This window comes from Oenanthe melanoleuca, chromosome 6 (assembly GCF_029582105.1).
Source record: "Oenanthe melanoleuca isolate GR-GAL-2019-014 chromosome 6, OMel1.0, whole genome shotgun sequence".
In the NCBI taxonomy this organism is placed as follows: Eukaryota; Metazoa; Chordata; class Aves; order Passeriformes; family Muscicapidae; genus Oenanthe; species Oenanthe melanoleuca.
Window position 1 is genome coordinate 1,704,761 of NC_079340.1, and position 21,515 is coordinate 1,726,275.

The 21,515-nt window shown below is 44.5% G+C and overlaps 1 protein-coding gene across 2 annotated transcripts in view; it reads right to left on the reverse strand.

Annotated features, from left to right (window-relative positions):
- Positions 1-21,515, reverse strand: part of PRKG1 (protein kinase cGMP-dependent 1) — a 339,627-nt gene that overhangs the window by 39,713 nt on the left and 278,399 nt on the right. For both annotated transcript variants that reach the window (XM_056495519.1, XM_056495518.1), the window contains exons 8-9: positions 21,094-21,159; positions 14,140-14,214 (exon numbers count right to left, since the gene is read on the reverse strand). In XM_056495519.1, the coding sequence (XP_056351494.1) occupies positions 14,140-14,214; positions 21,094-21,159 (141 nt within the window). The remainder of the gene's footprint in view (positions 1-14,139; positions 14,215-21,093; positions 21,160-21,515) is intronic.

Consider the following 21,515-nt stretch of genomic DNA (forward strand, 5'->3'; position numbering starts at 1 on the left):
AAGGAAGGGCTGGAGGTGGCACTCAGGGCTCTGGGCTGGGGACAAGGTGGGCACTGGGCACAGCTTGGGCTCCATGGGCTGGGAGGGATTTTCCAGCCTCAGGGATCCTGGATTCTGTGACAGTCTTGCAGAGCTGACATGGCTTGTATTGTCTGCATCTTTATTAGTGAAAATTCTCATCAGGATTAGAATAAAACTGATTTACTGTGCCCCACAGTGGGACATGTGGAGGTTCCTGAAGTGGTCACACTTAAGGTTGATCTCCCTCACAGTTTATGTGGCCTGGCAGAAGCACCACAGTGCTTTTCCAATAAAGGTAAAATCAAACAGAGTATGAAAAAAAATAACCCAAACTTCCAATGACAAAAATAGGCTCTGGGATGACAATTCCCCTCAAGACAACTCCAGGAAAGCATCAGCTCCATGCTGATGGGCTAAAGAAGGATGGAATGTCAGGGATCACCAGGAAAGCAGCATGAAAACAGTCTGGCTTTATGCAAACTGCAGCACCACATGGCTGAGCAAGCTGGGACCCTCCAGCCTGAAAATTGCCCACAACTTAGAATTTTCTAGATGTATTTAGTAAAGGGAGACATCATTTCACTAAAATCCAGGGGTTTTTGGACTATCTGAATGTTTAATACCTGGGATAATGCTGAACACACCCTGCTCTAGGAACCCTTCTCCACATTTAAGTCCCTTACTTTTACAGCCTAATTCTATGCTATAGACCCAGTGTTAGCTCCTTACAGGGGAAATAATTCTGCAGGAGAAGCTCTTCACACTCGGGCTCCTCCTCTGCCAGCTGTTTCCAGAAGATGGGAGACAGCAGGATGGTGTCAGACCTGGTGTTTTTTTAATGAATTCCTGTTAATTCACTGCCTGTATTTAGATCCATTTCCAGATGTGGAAAACAAAGATACACTGGAGATTTCCCCTGGGACAGACCACCTGTGGGATGTCTGGGATCAGGTTTTTCTCCTCAGGAGAACAGAAAGCACGTGAAGAAGCAGAGCAAGCATGTGGTGATATTCCCTGGAATACCCTGGCAGCCTCTGGAGGCTTGGTGGGTTTGCAGGAGCTCCTGGAAAGGTGTTACAAGAAGGAGCAGAACATTGCACACCAAACCCACCCTCCTTGTGCTTTTCCAGCAGAAATCTTGGCCCTCCCAAGGGGATGATCCCTTTGTGTGAGTATTCCAGACAAAACCCAGATCACAGCAAGGATTTGAGCTCTGGAATGAGTCCAGAGGAGGCAGCAGGTTGGTCAGAGGAATGGAGCAGCTCTGCTGGGAGGAAAGGCTGGGACAGTTGGAATTATTCAGCCTGGAGAAGAGAAGCTCTAATTATGCCTTGAAGGAATTCCCCAAGAAAGATGGAGAGCGACTCTTTATAAAGGCTTTCACTTCTCCAGTGGTCAGTCTATACAAAAACTTTCCAAAAGCCCATTTCTATTTTCAGAGGGGATCACCTCTTCCTTTACAAGTAGGTTTTACTCCTGTCTCTTTTACCTAAACTCTACCTGCTGCTCACTGAGAGGATGAGAGACCCAAAAATATTTATTTTTTAGTGTAATAAAGCAATCCTTAACCAAGGGGCAAACAGTGAGTTCTGGGGTTGTACTATACAGCCAAACATGTGGTTTCTGATAAAGATCATCTTCCTGCACTTCCCCTCTACTAATGGCTCTGCTGTCACTTGAAACTCCCAGGAGAGCCTTAATGCCTTCTTCCTTTCCTGGAATTAGCAGTGAAGGTTTCAAATGAGCTTCCCTTTGACTGAAAATGAATCAGGGAAGGCCTGAACCCAGCTCTGTGCCAAACAAACATAATTCTGTGAGATTTTCCTGTCAGGCACCTCAGCCTGATTAACAGAGGCAAGGCAGGAGGGGCAGAGCTCCTCTGTAAGCCATACGTGGGGATTAGGAATGTCTGCATCCCTCAGGACTAAATCAAAATTGGCTTTTTAAGTAGGTGCCAATGTTTTAGCTTATTAAGGCACCCCTGCCATGGGCAGGGACACCTTCCACTGTCCCAGGCTGCTCCAAGCCCCAATATCCAGCCTGGCCTTGGACACTGCCAGGGATCCAGGGGCAGCCACAGCTGCTCTGAGCCAACTGTTTCAAAAACCTTTTTGTTGCTTATATCCTCACCAAATCTGCTGGATTTTAAACACAGACCTCTTGGAAGATGTAAAATTCATCTTCATCTCGTTGGCATTCTGTATTCAGAGCATTGCCCCCACATCCTTCTCAGTCAGGTTGAAATGCAAACACAGAATCATTCATGTTGGAAAAGACTTGTCAGATCATCGAGCCCAAGCCTCAGTCCAGCATCTTGTCCAGAATTCACATCATGGTGCTGCAAGGAATGTCCTTAAGGGGATTTTCCTAATTATTTCCTGCTCCTCATTTCAGCTCATCTGCATTAACCACTGAGAGAAGCAGCAGATCCTGAAGAACCCCCTGGAATGGGTGACCTGGAGTGTGTTTCTCATGTACAGAATTGTACATGAATCACATTTCCACCTCATCATCTGTAACTGATTACACCTAAAGAGAGGGGTTTGATAAAATTTTGGTTGCACTGGAGCACTCTGCACTAAAATAGCCATAAAGCCAAGCACCACAACCTGTTGTCTCCTCCTCAATCCCAGCTTTTCAGCACACATGGATTTTCCAAGCAGAAAAGCACAACTGAGATGTTCCAGCAAGGAGGGACTTGATGATTATCAACTCCCCTACCTTGACTGTTCCCTTCCCAGTTTACTTGGCTCTAAGCTGAGTGTTTGTGCCTGGCAATTCAGCAGAGAAATGGAGTTGTGTTTTCCAAGACTTCTCCTCATCTCTTTATTCCCCACTGTTCTAACAGCCCAGGTTCCCATAGAAACTGAGAGTAAAGAGCAGAAGTGTAAAATACAAATGAACAGGTCCAAGCTGGTAATGTTGTGTTTCATTAGACAAATAAATATCACTAATGGGCACTGGGCTTTTCTAACAGCAGAGCCAGATAAGGCTGCACCTTATCAAATAAAGAGATGGCACACAAATGATAATGCCCAGAGTCACTGGGAAAGGTTGATCTCTTTTCTGGAAACTGAGCTGCTTTCTGGATTATTCAGTTTTGGAGGCAGCAAAACCCCAGCTCCTCATTCACAGTCTGATCCTGACTCCCCCCAAATCACCCCAAGTCACTCTGGACCCTCATGCCTCAACACTGGAGCTTTGCAATGTGGGAATGGAGCAACCAGCACTAATTTAGGACCTTCTCAGGTGCACTTCGTAATTTTCAATGGGTATTGGCACAAGGATTGAAGTTCTCTGTATAAAGCACTGTAAAAATGGGTTTCTGAGGAAAGAGTGGGCTGGATGCTTTTGGATATGTCCTGACAGTGGTCCTGGATAATTTTTTTTTTTAACAGTGAAAGGGGTTTTTTAAAGATGAAGGACTTCAGGAAAATTATCAAGTTGATTGAAAATTATCACTTATTCCAACATGACAGTAGGATTCTTCCCAACAAAAACACTGGAAATGGGAGAGAGATACTACTGGGACTATAAATTATTCCAAGTCCTGGAGAGTTTTTAGAAGGCCCTAATAAAATATGATTGAATCTTTTTTTTTCTAGAGACACTTCCAATGCCATTTACAAATATTCCAGAAGTGTTCATCCTTGGGTACCCCTGTTGTGCCTTCTCTAAAGGGGTGACACAGACCAGCCTCTCCTGAGCCCCTGCAGCAGAAGGAGTGGTGCCCTCTACTAGAAATGTTCTTTTTCTAAGCAATGCCTTCCACTGAAACTTGGGGAAAATTAGGAAAACTTTCAAATAGCTGAGGTGTTTGTGATTATTTTCATTTCCAAACCAGTCTGTGCCATCCAGCACTCCCAGACTCAAAAGGGGAATTCACTGGAGCAGCTCCTGTTGAGTTTTTGAGCAATGTAGCCCCTGGCAACCCCCAAGCTCAGCTTTCTTATGCTCAGCTCCTCTGTTAAATGGCACAGGGGATGCTGCAGGTCAAATAAATATTAGAATTTCTTTAAAACAAGGTTGCCAAATGCTTGAAGCCATGCAAACAGATTGACAGGAAAGGACACTTGAGTCCAGAAACCCCCACCTCAAACCACCACCAACCCACCAGGAAAGGGCAGGTACAGCACTACTTGTTCCCAGCCTTTACACCTCCCCTCTCTCTCCTGAGAAGTCTGAGTGGTTTTTCCATTTCCAAGGAGCTGTCCTGGATAAGGAGGCACTGATAAAAACCTGCCTGCCTGAGAAACAATGGAGAGGTTGAAACACAAATAGAAACAGGAGGGAGTATTCTTCATTTTGCTGCTGCATTTCCCAAGCTCAGTAAAAGGAAGTTGAAATGACCAGAGTTTTAGCAGGTTGCAAGAAAAGCAGTGGATGATATTTAATTTTCAGGGGACTGAAATTTGGGAAGTGCTGAGTGTGGTCTGTGACTGGTGCTAGGCTCACTCCTGCAGGACTTTACCCTTTGCAACCATAAAATATGAGAGCAAATCCTTTTTGCTCTAAATGTCAGCTTCAATACTTAGCAAGGGCACATGTGAGCAGCAGGGAGCAAAAGCCTTGGAGCAGCTCCTTCTCCTGGATCTGCTGTTTTTCCAAGCAGGAGGTCACGTCCTCACTAAGCACTTGCTCAACTCTTAAATATTTTTGTGTCTGCATCTGACCCAGATGCAAAACATGACAACTCAGCTCCTGCATCACTATTAAACAGCTGATTTGGAGCACTGGGGTTGGTAAAACAGCTTTCAAAGCTGAACTCCAGGCACTCACTCCCTGAGTGTAGGAAATGACTGGGAAGCTGGAAGTGGGGGAATTTAAGGGCACAGCTGATGTTTCAAAGCAGCCAAGTGGCAGCTTTTTAATTTGTGCCAAGCACCTGCAGGGACTCCCTGGCAATTCCTCTGCATGCTCCAAGAGTCCCAGCCCTGGCCTGGCCTGCTGCCAGCCCTGCTCCCATCTCAGGCTCTTGGGAATTCCATGGAATGAGATCACTCCTGCACAGGAATAGGGATCTGTGTGTGAGGAATGCACCTTGCTGAGGAAGCATCTTGGGATGGAAATGCAGCCAGGTCTGAGATTTAATCCAAGGCTAAGATCAGCACCAGGAGCTGCAGCTCTGAAGGGGCTGGGGGAGGCATGGCACAGTTAAGACAGATCATCAACAGCAGAGCAGGCTCCAGCTGCACACTCTGGAGCTCGTGGTATCACTCTAATCCCTCGCTCTGTGATCAATAAATGGTGTTATTTGATGTTTTCTACAGACCAACCCAACAATTGTACAGGAAAATGACAGGAAACCAAGAGATAGCAAAGACAGGGCTCAAACACGTCTCCCTGAGCTGCTCTGCTGAGCAGACAGAGCCAGAAACACCTCACTGACATCACTAAAATAATTTTAAATACAGCCATGAATGAGGGGCTTTTAAATCTCATCAGAAATTTAATAATAAAAGTTCCATTAAAAACCTCCAGGTAGTTTTACATTAATGTCCAACATAATGGGCTAGATCAGGCTTTCATCTCCTCTGCCAAGGTTTACAGGCACTGAGCTATCACACATATTCACAATGTCATCTTATCTATATTTCTGATGTTTCATCTTGTTGTACCTCTGCAGAAGCTGTGGCATCAGCTCAATCATGAGAACAGTTGTTCCTTTTTTTTTTTTACATTTTTTTTCAGATTATTCAAAGATTTGGAGCTCAGCACTTCTCGAATCATTTCATGGAACGTTCAGTGAGGCACTGAGAAAATGGAGAAATGCAGCTGAGGGCAAATCAGTGTAAGTGGAGCAGAGCACAGCCAGGAAATCCAAGTGCACTTCCCAGTGTGGGGTTTGGGATGCCCTAAATCTGGTGCAAGGAGAAGCTGGATGGACTTGGAGCAACCTGGGATTAATGGAAGGTGTCCCTGCCCATGGAACTGAATGGGCTTTAAGGTCCCTTCCAACCTAAATCATTCCAGCATTCCAAGTGCTGCAAACAAGCACATGGGAAAAACAATAATATCACATGCTGGCAGTTTCTCAGGATCCATAAATAATATTGGAAGCACCAGGATTTATTTTTTTCTTAAATAAACCTCCATTCCTCAGTGTAATGGTATATATCACTGTAATGGGAGGCTGGCACCTTCCTGGTGATCCCAAAGATGGGGGCATCACAGAGACCTGTCCTAGAATCCTTTCCTAGAACCCCAGAATGGTTTGGAATAGAAAGAGATGTTAAGGATCATCCAGTCCCACCCCTGCCATGGGCAGGGACACCTTCCACTATCCCAGCCTGCTCCAAGCTCTGTCCTTAGACACTGCCAGGGATCCAGGGGCAGCCACAGCTGCTCTGGGCACCCTGTGCCAGCCCTGCCCACCCTCCCAGGAACAATTCCTTCCAATATCCCATCCATCCCTGCCCTCTGGCAGTGGGAAGCCATTCCCTGTGTCCTGTGCCTCCATCCCTTGTCCAAGGTCCCTCTCCAGCTCTCCTGGGCCCCTTTATGCATGGAAAGGGCTCCCCAGGTGCTTCCTTGGGATGAGATGGTAACAATGGTAAGATAAGATGAGGATAAGGTATGAGTATGAGATGAGGATAGAAATCCCCAGTGGAATGGGGACTACATTTAGACTGGAAGCTATGTATGGAAAGCAATTTGAGGAAAAGTGATTGTTTTCTGCAGGGAGGAACAAAAGGGTTTGTTTTGGTGCCTCAGCTGTGGGTGAGATGGAGCATCAGCAGCAGCTTTGGAGTTAAGGCTGCACTGGGTTTTCACTTAAAATGGGATTAAATTCTTCCATTTCACACTTGGGTGATTGAATTTCATCTTCCAGTGTGACACAACTTCTGTCCTGGGGTCAGCTGAATTTGCTGGGCAGTTTTTGGGTACCTCACTCACTAATGTTTGCAGGGAGAATATTTACTCATTTTGAAACAGGAACCTCCACCCTCTACTCCTTCCCATCTCCCTACAGTTAAAGCAAACAGCACTTCCAAACCTTGGAGCTACTCCCACAAATCCTGGCATGGGAAGTTTTCTGGGTGAATGGGAAGAAACTTCTTTATCTGACACCACCTTTGCCAGCCCTGCTGAGACAATTTGGCAGCAGGGACACAATGCTGTCCCACCTCCTGCCCTGGTGCTTCCCTCTGAAGGAAACCCTTTCCTGCCAAACCTTCCCTGTGTGCCAGCACCAGCAACATACCTGCCCTTCATCTCTCACTGGCTCTACATCTCCTTCTCTCCTTTCCCTTACAGATTCTTGGATATAAAAGTGAGTTCTGAGCTTGCAGGAGCTGCAGAACTGGACTAGCAGGGAGCTGCAGTTCTGGGAAAGCCACAAATGACCCCACACCTGTTTCCAGCAGCTCCAAAATCACTGTAGCAGCAGAATCACTCCATTTTATTTGTGTGACATTTTGTTCAAGTGCCTCCCTGTTATTTAAGCAGGACAGAAATAGCCCAACTTCCAGTGGTGTAATCCTTAAAAGCTGCTTGGATAAATCCTCAGGACAGCTCCAACATGTGCTGGACAACCAATTTACACCACCAGGGCTGCATGGAAATGTTTAAATACTGCCTCAGGCTTGGCTTTCCCCCAAAGTTGGCCAAGGTTTCTGGTTAAAGCACTGAGCCAGTGCCACATGGAGCTCCCAGCAGCTCCTGAGAGAAGGATTTCCATCCATGCCACAGGAATGGTTGGTATTCCCAAAGCCCAGACCATCAAGTGCTCCCACCATGTGCAGCTGGAATGGCCCCACACAAGGCGGCATCCACATTGCATTTCTGCTCCCTCTGGAATTTGTTTTCCTAGGGATGATTTCTGCTGCAGGTTTGCTTCCTCAGGACAGCTTTAATTCCATAAAACAAAGAGGAGAGCCCCAATGCCATAAACAAATGCAGCTGCTGGAATAGCAGTCCACTTCAGAGACCCTGACTTTTCCACACCAAGGTTCCCATGTGACATCTGCCCCAGCCCATTATCACATCCAAAGGTCAGCTGAACAAGGGAAGAGCAGAGATTATTACCTAAATAGAACAACCTGGCTTTCAAAGGTCATTTTGTGTATCCCTGGTGGGTGACAGAGCATTCCCAGTGCTCTTTCTCCAGAGGGAAGCAGCCACCAAGTCTGCCTGGTATGAACTCTGTGTGAATAATTCAAGTCTGCAAACAAACAGCAACTCCCCCTCAAACAACAAAGTCACATTTAGCATTTACCTTCACTTAGGGACATCACCCTGTGGGGTTTCTTGCTGGGCTCTCACATTTTCAAATTATTTCTGAGATGTTTTCTAATTCCACCCCTATTTACTACAGCAATCAGGAAAATCTGGTAGAGCTACCAGTGGCTTCAGGATGGAATGACAAATTATTTAAGGCTGAATGCTGGGAAAAGCAAAATTCTCCAGCAGGAAGAGAATAAGTTATTCCATATCAGAGCCAAATAATGCCACCTAAAATCTCAGTTTTTCTGAACAGCAAATGTTCCAGCTCACACAAGCTGACCAGGTGTCAATGATCAGTCAGTGTTTCCACACAGCCCTCACCAGGGAGGAGAAGGGTTTTAATTATTTACACAGCTTAAAAGAAATTACTGCAACCTTGCTTTTTGTAGCCCTGAGGAGCTTTTTGCCAGCTTTTTGCACATCCCATGGGACTCCTCCCCAGTCTGGCACCATGGATAGCCAGGGCAAAAGCTGCTGCCCAGATGGTCCCTAATTCAGGCACACAGAGCCCCTAAGCACAGCTCCCTGGTGCTGCAAAGCCAGCAAATACTGTCTCTTGCAGGAAAAATGACATTCAATGCCTTGGTGGATTATTTCAGCCAAAGTTTTCCAGCCTGGCACCAAGTCAGACCCTCACTAAATCGTCCTCTTTAACTGGCAGCTCCCATTTTGGAACCCTAACTCTGCCCACTTCCCTTCTGGCAGGGGTTAAAATCTTTCTTGGCTTATCTCAGCTGTATTTCTAAACAAAATAAAACCATCCTTCCCTAATGCCCAGGGTTGTTTTAGCCACACAACCCCAGGTCTGGCTGGATGTTGGACAGAGCCCTGCAGCACAGCATCTGCAGGCAAAGCTCTCCCAAGCTTTTCCATCACACCAAAACAGCAATTTCCATGAAGATAAGCTGGATTCTGCTCCTTTTTACAGAGATGAAGGGCCAATCCAGCCTCAGTATGTTTATGGAGATGTTTCCTCATCCTCAGTGGATCAAGACTGTGACCATCACTTTGACCCACAGATACCAAAGTTGCAACAACCAGGTCTCATTTCTGGTGGAATCTTTCCTCTCCTCTCTCTCCTCTTACCCTTTCTTTTTCTTAGGTATCTTTGTATTTTTATACTGTTTCATTTCCATAGGTATATAAAATAGAAAAATATTCATAACCACCCTCTGCAGCAAAATTAAGTTAATTAACTCCTGGGATGCTTTTTAATGAAGAAATGGAGTGAGAGAGGGGATGTAAGGTGTAAAAGGGACATCACAGGGACTGAGAAAGGGGACTAGAACAAAAGGTTGGATAGAATCATTTAGGTTGGAAAAGAGCTCTCAGATCTTTGAGTCCAGCTGTTAATGAAGCTCTTCATTAAAACACAGCTCCAGAAAGATGAAGGGTTCTGGGGCAGGAGCTGCAAGGACACAGAAAGGTCATGTAATAAAGGTCCCTGTCCTTTCAAACCCTGGGAAAGGCAGCCAGTTTTGGCTGTGAGTATCCAGACATTCCTCCAGGGCTGCAACATAGCTGGAATGGGAAAGAACCCAAGGGAAAGTGCAGTCAGAACAACCTCTACCTGCAGAGAGCCTGGAGCAGCAGCACGAAGGTGCCAGAGTCCAGGCTTCAGCTGGTATCAATCCCAAGCCCTGCTGCCACAGGATATCAGCACTGGGAGCCAGCTGGGAATGTGATGGGAATGCTGGGACAGTGCTCTGGGGGCTGTGCTGGGCTGAGCACAGCCAGGGAGCTGCCAGCTGTCACAGCTGGGGGACAAGGGACACCTCAGGGGTGTGGCTGTGCCACGGAAAGGTGGCACCACCTAGAGAGGGACCCCTCCAGCCTTGGAGAGCATTCAATAATTGCACAGAATAAATACTGGAGCTCCCAGGCTGGGAAGAGCCCAGCAGGAAGGACTGGTGTGCCTGGAGCAAGGGGGTATCTTGGGTTCAATACAGGATGTGACAGAAATGTGAATTCTGTCACCATCTGTTAAACCAGGTGGGGCAGTGACCCTGATCTCCTGGCACATATTATCTGCTAATGGGCCATCTTTAAACCAGCTGGGGCAATCATCTTTATCTTTCCCACAGCCCATCCTCCCTCCAGGAAGATATCATCTGCTGCTGGCCCATTCAGTCCCACTGCATGACTGATAAAATTCCATCATCTCACTGGGAGATGCTCCAGCCAGGGGAGGAGCCAAGCCTTTCCTACCCAGATAAAAACTGAGATTTTGGACAGCAAGTTATCCATCTTTCCACTGGGTTCCAGAGGAAAGCCAGACCTTTCCACATCATCCCTGGAGCTTCAGAGGAAACTGCACCTTCTCCAGGAGCACTGCTCCAGCTGAACCACATCTGCCACTGCAGGAGGATGCAGCCACCATTGAATGGGACTGTGCCAACACCCTGACTGACTGACGGGTGTCAGCTTGGATTCTGACTCTGGCAGGGTTTGGGATTGTTCTTTGTAATACTGTATTTCTATTTTCATTTTCCTAGTAAAGAACTGTTATTCCTAATTCCCATATCTTTGCCTGAGAGTCCCTTAATTTCAAAATTATAATAATAATTTGGAGGGACGGGGTTTACATTCTCCATTTCAAAGAGAAGCTCCTGCCTTTATTGGCAGACACCTGTCCTTCACACCAGGACAGGGGGTCACTGAACCTCGCCCCACTTGGCACCACCAGCTGCAGCAGAAACCACCCTGCTGTGTCCTCCTGGGTTTATGGAAGCTGCTGGAGTGGCTCCATCTGGAAGCAACCTACACAGACATAATTCTGATTATTTGGGCTTCTCCTTCATGTCCTAAATGCCAGTATGGCTGGGCCTGGCACTGGGACACGAGTGCTGCTTTTCTGGGCTCACATCTCAGAGCATGAAGCAAATTTGCCTGTCTCCTTCCCCTTTTAGGATCTAGTATTCATTAGTTAATTAATTCATTAAGTCGTTTGAATACATTCGAGGAGTAGGATACTATAATTCATATTGTAGTCTGCATAATCCTACAATTAAAATTATAGCCTACAATTAAAATCTTGGTCTCACAGATGATGTGTCTGTAATTGCTGATTTAAGAGAGGGAACACAAAGAATGGACATTAAAGGGAACTGCCAACCCCAAGCTGACAAAAAGCAGGAAAGTGCCTCTAAAATAAGAATAAACTCAATAAATAGTTCAGATCCCCCAGGCCTGGAGAACAAATGGATACATAGAATGATATTCCAAGCCTGTAACTTCTGCCTTACATCCTCCCCACCACACCCTGAGCTCTGTGACTCCAGGGATGTGCTCCAGCATGGAAATGAGAAAAAAACCCCTCAGTGTCACTAATTTTGTAGGCATTTACAGTCCTGGAATGGTTTGGGTTGGAATGGACCCCAAAGCCCATCTTGTTCCAACCCTTTCCACCTCCCACTAGTCCAGTCCTGCCCTTGGTCATCCTGATCCACTTGATCCAAGGGATGAATCCCAAGGCCTTTTCCCAGCTGGCAATGAGCTCTGAAAAGGAGATGTGAGCTAAAAAAAGATGAGCAAAAACATTCCATGGGGTTTGTGTAAAGCCTCACAAACCTGCCTCGTTTTATGTCCTGAGTTCTTCCCTACCACAAACCCCCCCTTGGTAAAAATAAGCCCTTGAAGGACAATTAGCTGGAGCTAATTAATTGCTGCTTGGAAAGGAATCCAGGTTGAACTTGGAGACTTTTTTCCCAAGGAGTTTTGCCTTGTGAGGTAACCCTGGAACACCAAAACTTTCTGGAAGGGCTCACAGTTCTTTTGGGGTTTCTCTCCAAGGAACTTTACAATTTTTCCCCCCTCTATCCATCTTTCTGCTGGTTTTCAAGGAGCCCAGCAAACAGGAATATGGAATTTGACTGCTAAATACTCTATTTTTCAATAGGGCATTCTGTTTTTTGGATGTTTTTCCAGGCAGCACTGATCCCTCCTGCTCTGAGGCAAAATGTCAAGGTGTGACAATAATGTCACTGTCACCCCTGCTCTGCAGTGACAGGGCTCCAGCACGGGCCTCTGACTTTGAAAATAAAAAAGTTGCTATCAAAATTAATTGGTTCAGCCTTTTAGAGAACAATTCCTCCATCAGCAAGGCCTTGCCCTTCCATTGGGATGAAACACTTGGCATCAGAAGGAAAGGACTGGAGAAGATAAAAATGCAAAAATGTGAAGGTCAAAACCCAGTGGCTCCCAAAAGGGAGAGTTTTTTCCACATTGTACAGCAGATCCTAAAATTCACCAAACTATCCTCAAAATCTCCTCAGTCTGCAACCCCCAATGTTCCTGGGATAATAAATACTCAAGAACAGACCTTAAAATTATAGATGTGGGAAGGGCACATTTTTCTTGGTGCTGATGGGTTGTGGCGGCACCTTCAGAAACCTTCTGTGACCATGACATCATTTATGACCCAGCCCAAAATTCCCCAGTTTTATTCCCAATGTTTTCTTCCCTTCTGTTCCAATGGAAATCAATATAACCCAAACAGGAACGCTCAAAAAATTAATATAAAATAATAACTGGATGACCCTGAGATACTTGGGACCATCTGTCTGAAGCATTCCATGCCCCAAATCCCCTTTTTTGGGGGATGGTAAAGGAAGTTGGTAGTCTCCCACCTTTTTAATTGGGTCAACAAGAATTTAGGGAATTTAACATTTTTAATAGAACTTCTTTATAAAAAGGTAGCTTACATTTGATCTGAGGCAGGGAAATATTATTCCAATCTAAAATGCAACCCTTTTAATACCTTAAAATTGATTAAATATAATATTTCAAATATCACTCAAAGACAAGAAAAGAGAAATTTTGCAGGATTAAAAAGTTTTGCTCGTGAACTGAAGATTTTTGAGATGGATCTTAGTTTCTGAAACAAACCAAGAGTTTTTTTTAATCAATACTTAATTGGGAATTCTCACTTTCCCTCCAAGAGGTACCTTGAGCAGACACCATTCCAACCCCTCTGGTTTAATGAGAAGTTTCTATCTATAACTTAATTGGAATCTGCAATTTAGGCAGTCACTCGAAGCATTTGACTTTGAGAAAACACTTTCCCCCTTCCTTAATGTGCTATGAAAAAAACCTCCTCACAAAAGCAAAATAATTGAGAGGGAGGAAGAGTAAAGAAATTTTGAAGAGAGGGAATTTAATCTTCTTTTCAACAGCTTCTGTCTTTGAATTGTGTTTGGTTGAACAGGATCCTTTTGAAAAGCCTGAATCCTTGGGACAGAATCAGAGCTCCAAGATTACAGATTGAAATCAAACTGCAGCTCAAGAATGAATATAAAGTGAAGTTTGAAAAAATATTTTAATCTCATACTCTCCAGCTCCCTTCTGAAAGGAATGAGTATTTTTTGTGGACTTCAGATTAATATATTGCTTCACATCCCAGCAGCTCCAGTTTTTATCTCCAAATGACAAATTCCACTGCCCATCTTTTGTCTCAAAACATGTTTGACTTTGGAAAGCATCTGAGAAAGGTCAGAGTTCTCTACAGAAATGAAATGCCTTCAACAACAATTCCCTCAACAACAATTCCCTCAAGTGCAATTGCAAGATCTGGAGTTTCTCTCCTCACAATATTTCAAGAGGATTTCTGGCAGACCCACTGGATTCCAGTACTGTGGTTGTGCAGGACCTTGGGACAACCTGGCTTGGGCACTGACCAGAGGGGAACCATCTCCATATTCATGGGGAGAACCAGGGAGACATGAGGAGGAAAATTCCTCCAGCCAGAGGAGGAAAATTCCTCCATCCAGAGGAGGAGTCTCTCCTTTTAAGCTGTTTAATATTATTGCATGGAGAACAAGGAGGGTTTTTTTGGGAATTCCAGGGGTGCACCATCAACAGACACAAGTTTGAGACTTGATGCTGAGCACTTACTTTGCTTTTGCTTCTGCATCCTCATAGGCTTTGTTGGAGACATCATCCAGGCCCCCAATCAGGTGCTTGAAGGAGCTGTGAAGACAAAGGGACACTTTGAGAGGAAAATCATAGAAGCACCAAGGTTGGAAAATACCCTGAAGATCATCCAGTCCCACCAGCACTGCCAGGTCCACCACTGAACCTGAAGAGATTCCACCTGGGAGCCAAGAAATCCAGTGTGGCTTTTTGGCAGCACTGCTGGTGACACACAGGCCCAGGCCTCAGAAATGCTGGAGATGCAGAAACCAACACCAAAAACATCCACAATTATTGACCCAGCCCATTGAAACAGCTGCTGAAGGTTTTCACCCTCCAGGAGAAGTTCCAGAGCAAACGTGACAACGTGGCTGGTGGTGGCACCTCAACCATCACATCCCTGTCCTCCAGCCAGGAGCCCTGTAAATCCTTCTGCTTCCAGAGTGAAATTGTCATTTCTGGATCCCAGCTTTCCCATCTTTAGAGAAAAGGCATCCAAAAACACACCAAAGGGGGTTCAAACTGAAAGAGAGGGAATTCAGGTTGGATACTGGGAATCAGGAATTGTTTATTGGGAGGGAACAATTAACTCCTGGCACAGGGTGCCCAGAGCAGCTGTGGCTGCCCCTGGATCCCTGGCAGTGCCCAAGGCCAGGCTGGATGGGGCTGGAACAGTCTGGGACAGTGGAAAGTGTCCCTGCCCATGGCAGGGGGATGATCCTTAATATCCCTTCCATCCCAAACTATTCTGGGATTCCATGAGAAACTACAAATTAATAACTGAAATCAGTGAATGCCTTCAGACAAAAATATTCCAGGTGAAAAAATTACTTTCTACTACCTAATTCCAGTATTCCCAGTGGGTCTGTCACACTCAGGTTTTCTGTTTTTAAGGAAGAAAAATTTAAAAAGATGAACTGCTGCAAATCAGAGCCTCTTGACTGATCTCTTCCTTAAGGTCACAGCCTCACAAATGAAAATCCTTCAGTGCTCCTGACACTTCTGAGGCACGACACACAGAGCTGAAGAACCAGAATTGCCCCAAGTTGATGAAAAAATGAATGGAAACATTGGAAAAAAAAAAAAAAAAAAAAGAAAAGAAAAAACCTAAAATCCCCACAGAGGGCCACAATTCTGACTTGAGGAATAAGAAGGGGACATTTAATATGGCTCTTTCTCAAGGAAGTTTTGTAGGATCAAAGAGAATGAATGGCACTGAGCAGGTGAGGAAAATCCAGGGCAGCTGGAGAAATGCAATGTCCTGCCAGCCTTCCCCTCCACTTAATTTATTATATTTAAAATCATACAGCCAAGGAAATAATTTATGCACCATAGGGAAAGCTAATTAATTAATTAATTTATGAGGAGGAGAAGGCACAAACCCCATTGCTCTCACATAAACTCATGTTAGTGGTTTTTACCCAGCCTGGTAATTACTAATATTTTTAATATTTGGATGTGTTAATAATGGGAATAACTTTTCAACCTCAAATTCCTAGCTCAGCAGTGAAAACAAGAACATCTCAGCTCCTTCAACACCTCAAGTTTTATTTTTCTGTTGCCAAACCTTGCAAGGTAACAGTGAGAGCAAAGCAGAATTGGGGTGTTAACACCTAACTGCACCCCAAACAGGTATTTAGGCAATTAATTAACACAGTAACACCATCCTGGAAAGCCATAAGACATCACCTAGGGCCTAAATTGTGCTTTAGGCTTGGTTTGCTTTTTTTTTTTGGCAATGCAAATAAATCTTTTCTAGTGAAACAGCAAAGAAGAAAAAGTGACTGAAAGGAGTAACAACAGTTTCTCAAAAACCCTTAATTTTTATTAAAAATTTTTAAGCCAGACTTAGCACTGGTCAATCCATCAAAGTTCACTTGAGTCCCTCTTCTACTGCCCATCTTGTTGTTGAGGTCTCAGCTCAGTCCAACCTCCCTCAGAATTCAATCAGAAACTGCTGAGATTTTTTATCTCCTTGTGGCCTTTTCTCTTCTTTTTTTCTATTCTCTCCTCATAACCAATTTTCTCCATGGATAAACTTCACTCTGACTGGGAGAAACAGCAAAGCAGCAAACCCTAAAATCTCCCCTGAAAGAGCTCAGTTCAGCTTATATGGGGTCAGTCATGCCAAGATAATACTCTTTTATTTCATTTTTCTCCAATTTCCCTTGCCAGGAGGGCAGATCCAATAACCTTTGTTGACACCTCACAGCTCTCCCTGATAAAAACCAGACCCAGGCTTTGAAACACAAACAAAAATGGGAAATGCAAAGTGGAAAAGCAGAAAATAGCTGAAATATTTAAAATGTTGCCTTAAAAAAAAAAAAAAAGTGCATCTTCTTGATATGTGCAGCTGAAGAAGACAAGAAGCTGGAAAAACAGCATTCAGTGTAAATTCCAGGTAGTTCTGTAACTCTGTCAGCAGCAGCTGTGCCTTGAGTTTTCCTGGCTCTGATCCATCAGCTCCTCTCTCTCCATTTCCATGAGGCAATTTTGTCCTCCCAACACCCACAGTGTTGCTAATTCTCCAAGCTCCAGGAAAACATTGTTGGCACCATAAATAAATTATATGGAGAGGGGAAAAAAAATAAAAAATCCCATATAAATAAAAGATGAACCTGAATCAATCTCAGTGTAAATATTCTGACAGTTCAGGAGCAGCCATGAACACTTTCAAACACTTTCTCAGTTTCAAGAGGTAGATGTGAAAAAAAAAAAAAAAAAAGGAATTAAAAAGTTGCACCAACTTGTCCCTGAGGGTGCCTGTGACGATCCAAATGTCAGGAATGAGTTTGGTGCCTTTCCCTCCTGTTTTCTCTCCATACAAGAACAGTCTGCCTGTGCATCAGACCAGATGCTCCAGGTGTGTCTGCACCATTTTTATCAGAAGACCTTTTACAGACAACTTCCTAAAGGACCAATCCATCAAATCCAGCACATATTTGTTACCTTTGCCCCACGTGTACTTCTGGAACAAATCTAAAACCTCTCCAAGGAGCCTGGAAAGTCACCAGGATGAGCTCTGGCCAAGCTCAGGACAATTTGGAGGCAATGCCATTGAGCAGCTCCCATTTTTTCCCAGAGGATGAATTCCTGCAGTGTCACCACAGGAAAAACTTCATTAACAACAGCCTTGATCTTGTAGGGTCAAGGCAGGTCTTAAAGACAGAAAATCCATGAATTGTTAAAAAAAAAAGCAAAAAAAAAGCACTTTGAAATAAAAATGCCTAAAAGCCATCTGAGAAGTAAAATATTAATGTGTGTCTCCAGAGTGGAGGTTTGAGCAGCAGGAAATGGTGGGGCTGCAATGAGCTGTGTGGCTCCTCAGGTATCCAAAGACTTCTCCAAATTCCCTCAGGTGGTCAGATATCCTTTGATATCCTCAGATATCCAGCTGGCTTTTTTTTCTTTTTTTCACAATTCCCATGAACACTGTGTGGATTTTGTCAAAGTTTCCAAGCCAGTTCTGTGAGCCCAGGGCTGGGTCTGTGCTCCATGGCTGGCAGGAAGAACACTGGATAACTCAATCCCAACCCACCAGGGAGCTGGAGCACAGAGCCTGCCCTGTGCTGTGCTCCCTTACAGGGCTGCCACCCTCATTTCCTCAGCCTTGCACCCTCTCACTCCACTTTTTCCACTGGTACCTGCTCTTCTGTATTGAAATTTTGATGATCACTGGAAATTCCTTGGAATTTTTTTCTTTCTGACTTCCAAATTCTTTCTTTCAAGTACACCTGACCAGGTAGGAACAGTGTACATTTTATTTTGTTTTTTTCCTGGCAGTTTTCTTCCTTGGGGGGCTAAAATGAATGGTGCTCCCAAGGAGAACCATGGAATTCCTAGAAAAGTTTGAGTTGGAAGGGACCTTAAAGCCCATCCTGTCCTACCCCTGCCATGGACACCTTCCCTCATCCCAGGTTGCTCCAAGCCCCACCCTGCCTGGTCTGGGACACTTCCAGGGATCCAGAGGCATCCACAACTTCTCTGGGAATCTGTGCTACCTTCACAGGGAGGGATGAAGAGCATTAAGGACCAAATCCCACTGAAATTCATTATTCCAGTAAAGGAAAAGACTCAAAAACACAACTGCAAGGTGGAAAAAATGCCAATGCTTTTTGTAACAAATATTTTCAGGACAAGGACAAGTGGGAATGAAATCCATGGGATGCATCAAATGCTTCCTGCAGGTTGTTGTCATTGTTAGATCAGGATTTTGCTCATTCCTATGCCAGAAAAGGATGCTGGAAATGCACTTTGCAAAGCACATCTTCCTAGATTAGCAAAAATAGCTGAACTACTCTTTGGGAGTCTTTGGGGTGTATTTGGAACTGGAAGAGCCCTCTTCCAGTTTCACAAGGAAATTAAAAAGCAAGGCAGCACCAACATCATCTCCTAATTAAAGACCCCTCATGAGCTCCAGTTTGGCTTCCCCTGTGGCATTTCTGCCTCCCACTGCTTCAGCCCTGCAGCCATTTTATACATATTTTATAAATACCAGAGATCCTTTCAGGCAAAGCATTCCCTCTTTTTATGCTTAAGCAATTCCCTTCTCACACCCAATTTGCCCAGAGCTCCTGGCTCATCCCTGACATGAAAGTTTTCCATATTATTCACTCCCAAACTACAAACTCTGCAGCAGCTAAACCAGCCCTAAAATTGCTGGGAATATTGGCAAATCCAGACCAGGCTCACTCCTCCCTTAGGAATAATTTCCTGTGGCAGCAAGGTGGGAATTATGAGATGGGAGTGTGGCTGCTGGAACAATTTTTGGATGCCTTGGGAAGCCTTTCACAAGGAATTTGGAAGAGTTACCCTGCTGCAGATAATCCCAGTGGGTGATGTTGGCCACTGAGACTGGAATTCTCCAGGAATTCCATGTGTTAAGGAAAAGGTCTTTTCCCATCACTTGTTTTTTGAAGCTCCAACACCAGTTTTGCTGAGCTGCTTCAGATGGGAACACCCACAGAGCATGGAAATTGCTGCTTCAGTGGTTCCATCTGATTAGGCAAAGAGCTTGTCTGGGAAAAGGAAATATTTGGCAGCTTCAGTGACTTGTGTCACCCCTCCTGCTGCATGGAACAGATTCCAGCTGCAGGGAACACCCACCCCCTGCTCCCATTGCTGCCTCCTGTGCCACTCAATGTTCACATCCACCACCACAACCCAAAAGGTGTCAAATTCCCTCCATCTGGAAATAAATAAATGGTTCTTTTTCCTCACCAATTCCCCAAATTGCCACAAGTCCTGGCAGTTTATCTCCACATGAAATTTTGTTCCTGCTGTTGTCATTCCTATAAAATAACAGCCTAAAGAAGAGCTGGGACATAAAATCCAGCAGTGGCCAGGACACAGGAGCTATAAATAGGGTTATCAATAGGGTCACTCTTCTTGCACTATAAATATGAATTTTATAAATAGTCTGCTAATTGCAGAGTGTTAATAGAATCTCTGGGGTAGATTTACCACAGCTTCATCAGTTTAAATTTAACTTGTACTTCCTTACTGTTTCAAGGGCATTGTATGCTGAGGACAAGGCACAGGAGACAAGGAAAGGAACAGTCTGGGAAATTATCAGGAATGTGTGACTTGAATTATTTGGGGTTTTTAGCTCTCACAGTGCAAACCAAAAATATCTGTTGCACAAGTGTAAAAATAAAAAGCATAAATTACTTGTTGCTTTTTATTCCTCTGAATTAATGATTGCTAAATTATCTAGCTATTAAAAGCATAAAGATTATTAAAATATTATCTTGTTAAATAATAGAATTCTTCTTCCTCTCTTTGCCCCACAGCACAAGAAGGGAACTTGGGTGTTTTACCTACTAGGTTGAGAAAGGAGCTCTCAGGTGTTCCCCACCTGTAATCAATGGACAGACCATGGGTTTTGCAATTAATAATGAATTAACAGAAATCAGAACTTATCAGGATTTCTGAAGGTATTCCCCAGCTCAGCCTTTACACAACACTGGATTTCCAGAAATGGAGGCCTGTGAAATAACTCAACACAAACCACTTGTGTCCCAGCAGGACTGAGGGGATGGAGGTCAGCCCTGAAAGAGCACACAATCCCATCTCTCACCAGAACAGAAGAAGGGCTCCAGAATCACTTCTGGGAATCCACAGGGATCATGGATTCAGCTCCTGGCCCTGCCCAGACACCCCCCAACAATCCACACTGCTCTGAAAGCTCCTGGCCATGAGGTGGGTCCCATATACATCAGAAATCCAATGGATTTATTTTCCTTTTCAACATCAGTAATTTTTTTCTCGTTATTCCATAGTTTCTGGCTCCCTCCTGCAGGTTTCTTGGAGCTCCTGCACTGGTGGAAGCAGTGAAAAGTCAATGCCTATTCACCCTCCCTGTGGTTTCACAGATCCAGTCATGTTCAATTTTTATGTCATTTTATGTCATTTTTAAATCCCATTCCCAGTCACTGCAGAGAGCAGCTGGATTTGCAGCACTGGAGTATCCAGGCATGTTTTTTTTCTGGATTAACCCCCTTAATTCTCTCAAGCTTCCTATACAAATGATTATATTTCTCCTCTGATCTCCTGTATCTCCTCTGAGCCACAGAGCTCCCAGCAGGGCTGTGTCCTTCTCCCAAGGACTGGGATAACACCCTGCTCCAACATCTGCCAGGAGCTGGTGCCTTTCAGGATGTGAACTCCACCTGTGTCCCACCCAGCTCCCTTTCCACAGTAATTCCAGCTCCTCCTTTATTTCCATTTGGGCTTCTGTGATTCTAATTGTCACTATTGAGTTTTGTCTGGTTGATTTAGGGGTCACCTTCCCTCCACTCACCAAGGACATGTCTGTGACTTTATAACCCCAAATTAAGAGGCTTCTCTAGAGAAGATGATCCAAGGCTCCTGTTAAGCTCTGGGAAAGGTTTTAATTGGAGTTTCCCCCCACCCCAGACAAAAGGAGGAACTTACTCTCTGTCTATGACCAGACAAGTGACTGCTTCAGCTGCAATGACATTGGCAGTTCTGACATCTTCCCTGCAAGAAAAAAAAAACACATTTCTTCAGTTATTTCCATGACAATCTTCTGATTTCCAACAAACAGGGTTCTTCAAGCACTTTGATGACAAATTTCTGGCTTTCACAGCTTTTCCTCGCTGTTTTCATCATCCCTATAGGCTAATAAAAGACTAGAATACCAAGACTAGTAAAAATATCAATTTAATTAATTTTAATCAGTTTGAATTGATGTTTCAGTGTTTAAGAGTCAGCACTGCATTTTCTGGGTTCACCTAATCCCAATTCCCTCCAACCTTTCCATGCTCCAAGGGTAAGTGGATTACAAGAGAGACCTCCCCTCTTCTAAACACCCTCCCTTCATTTAGGCTGGAACA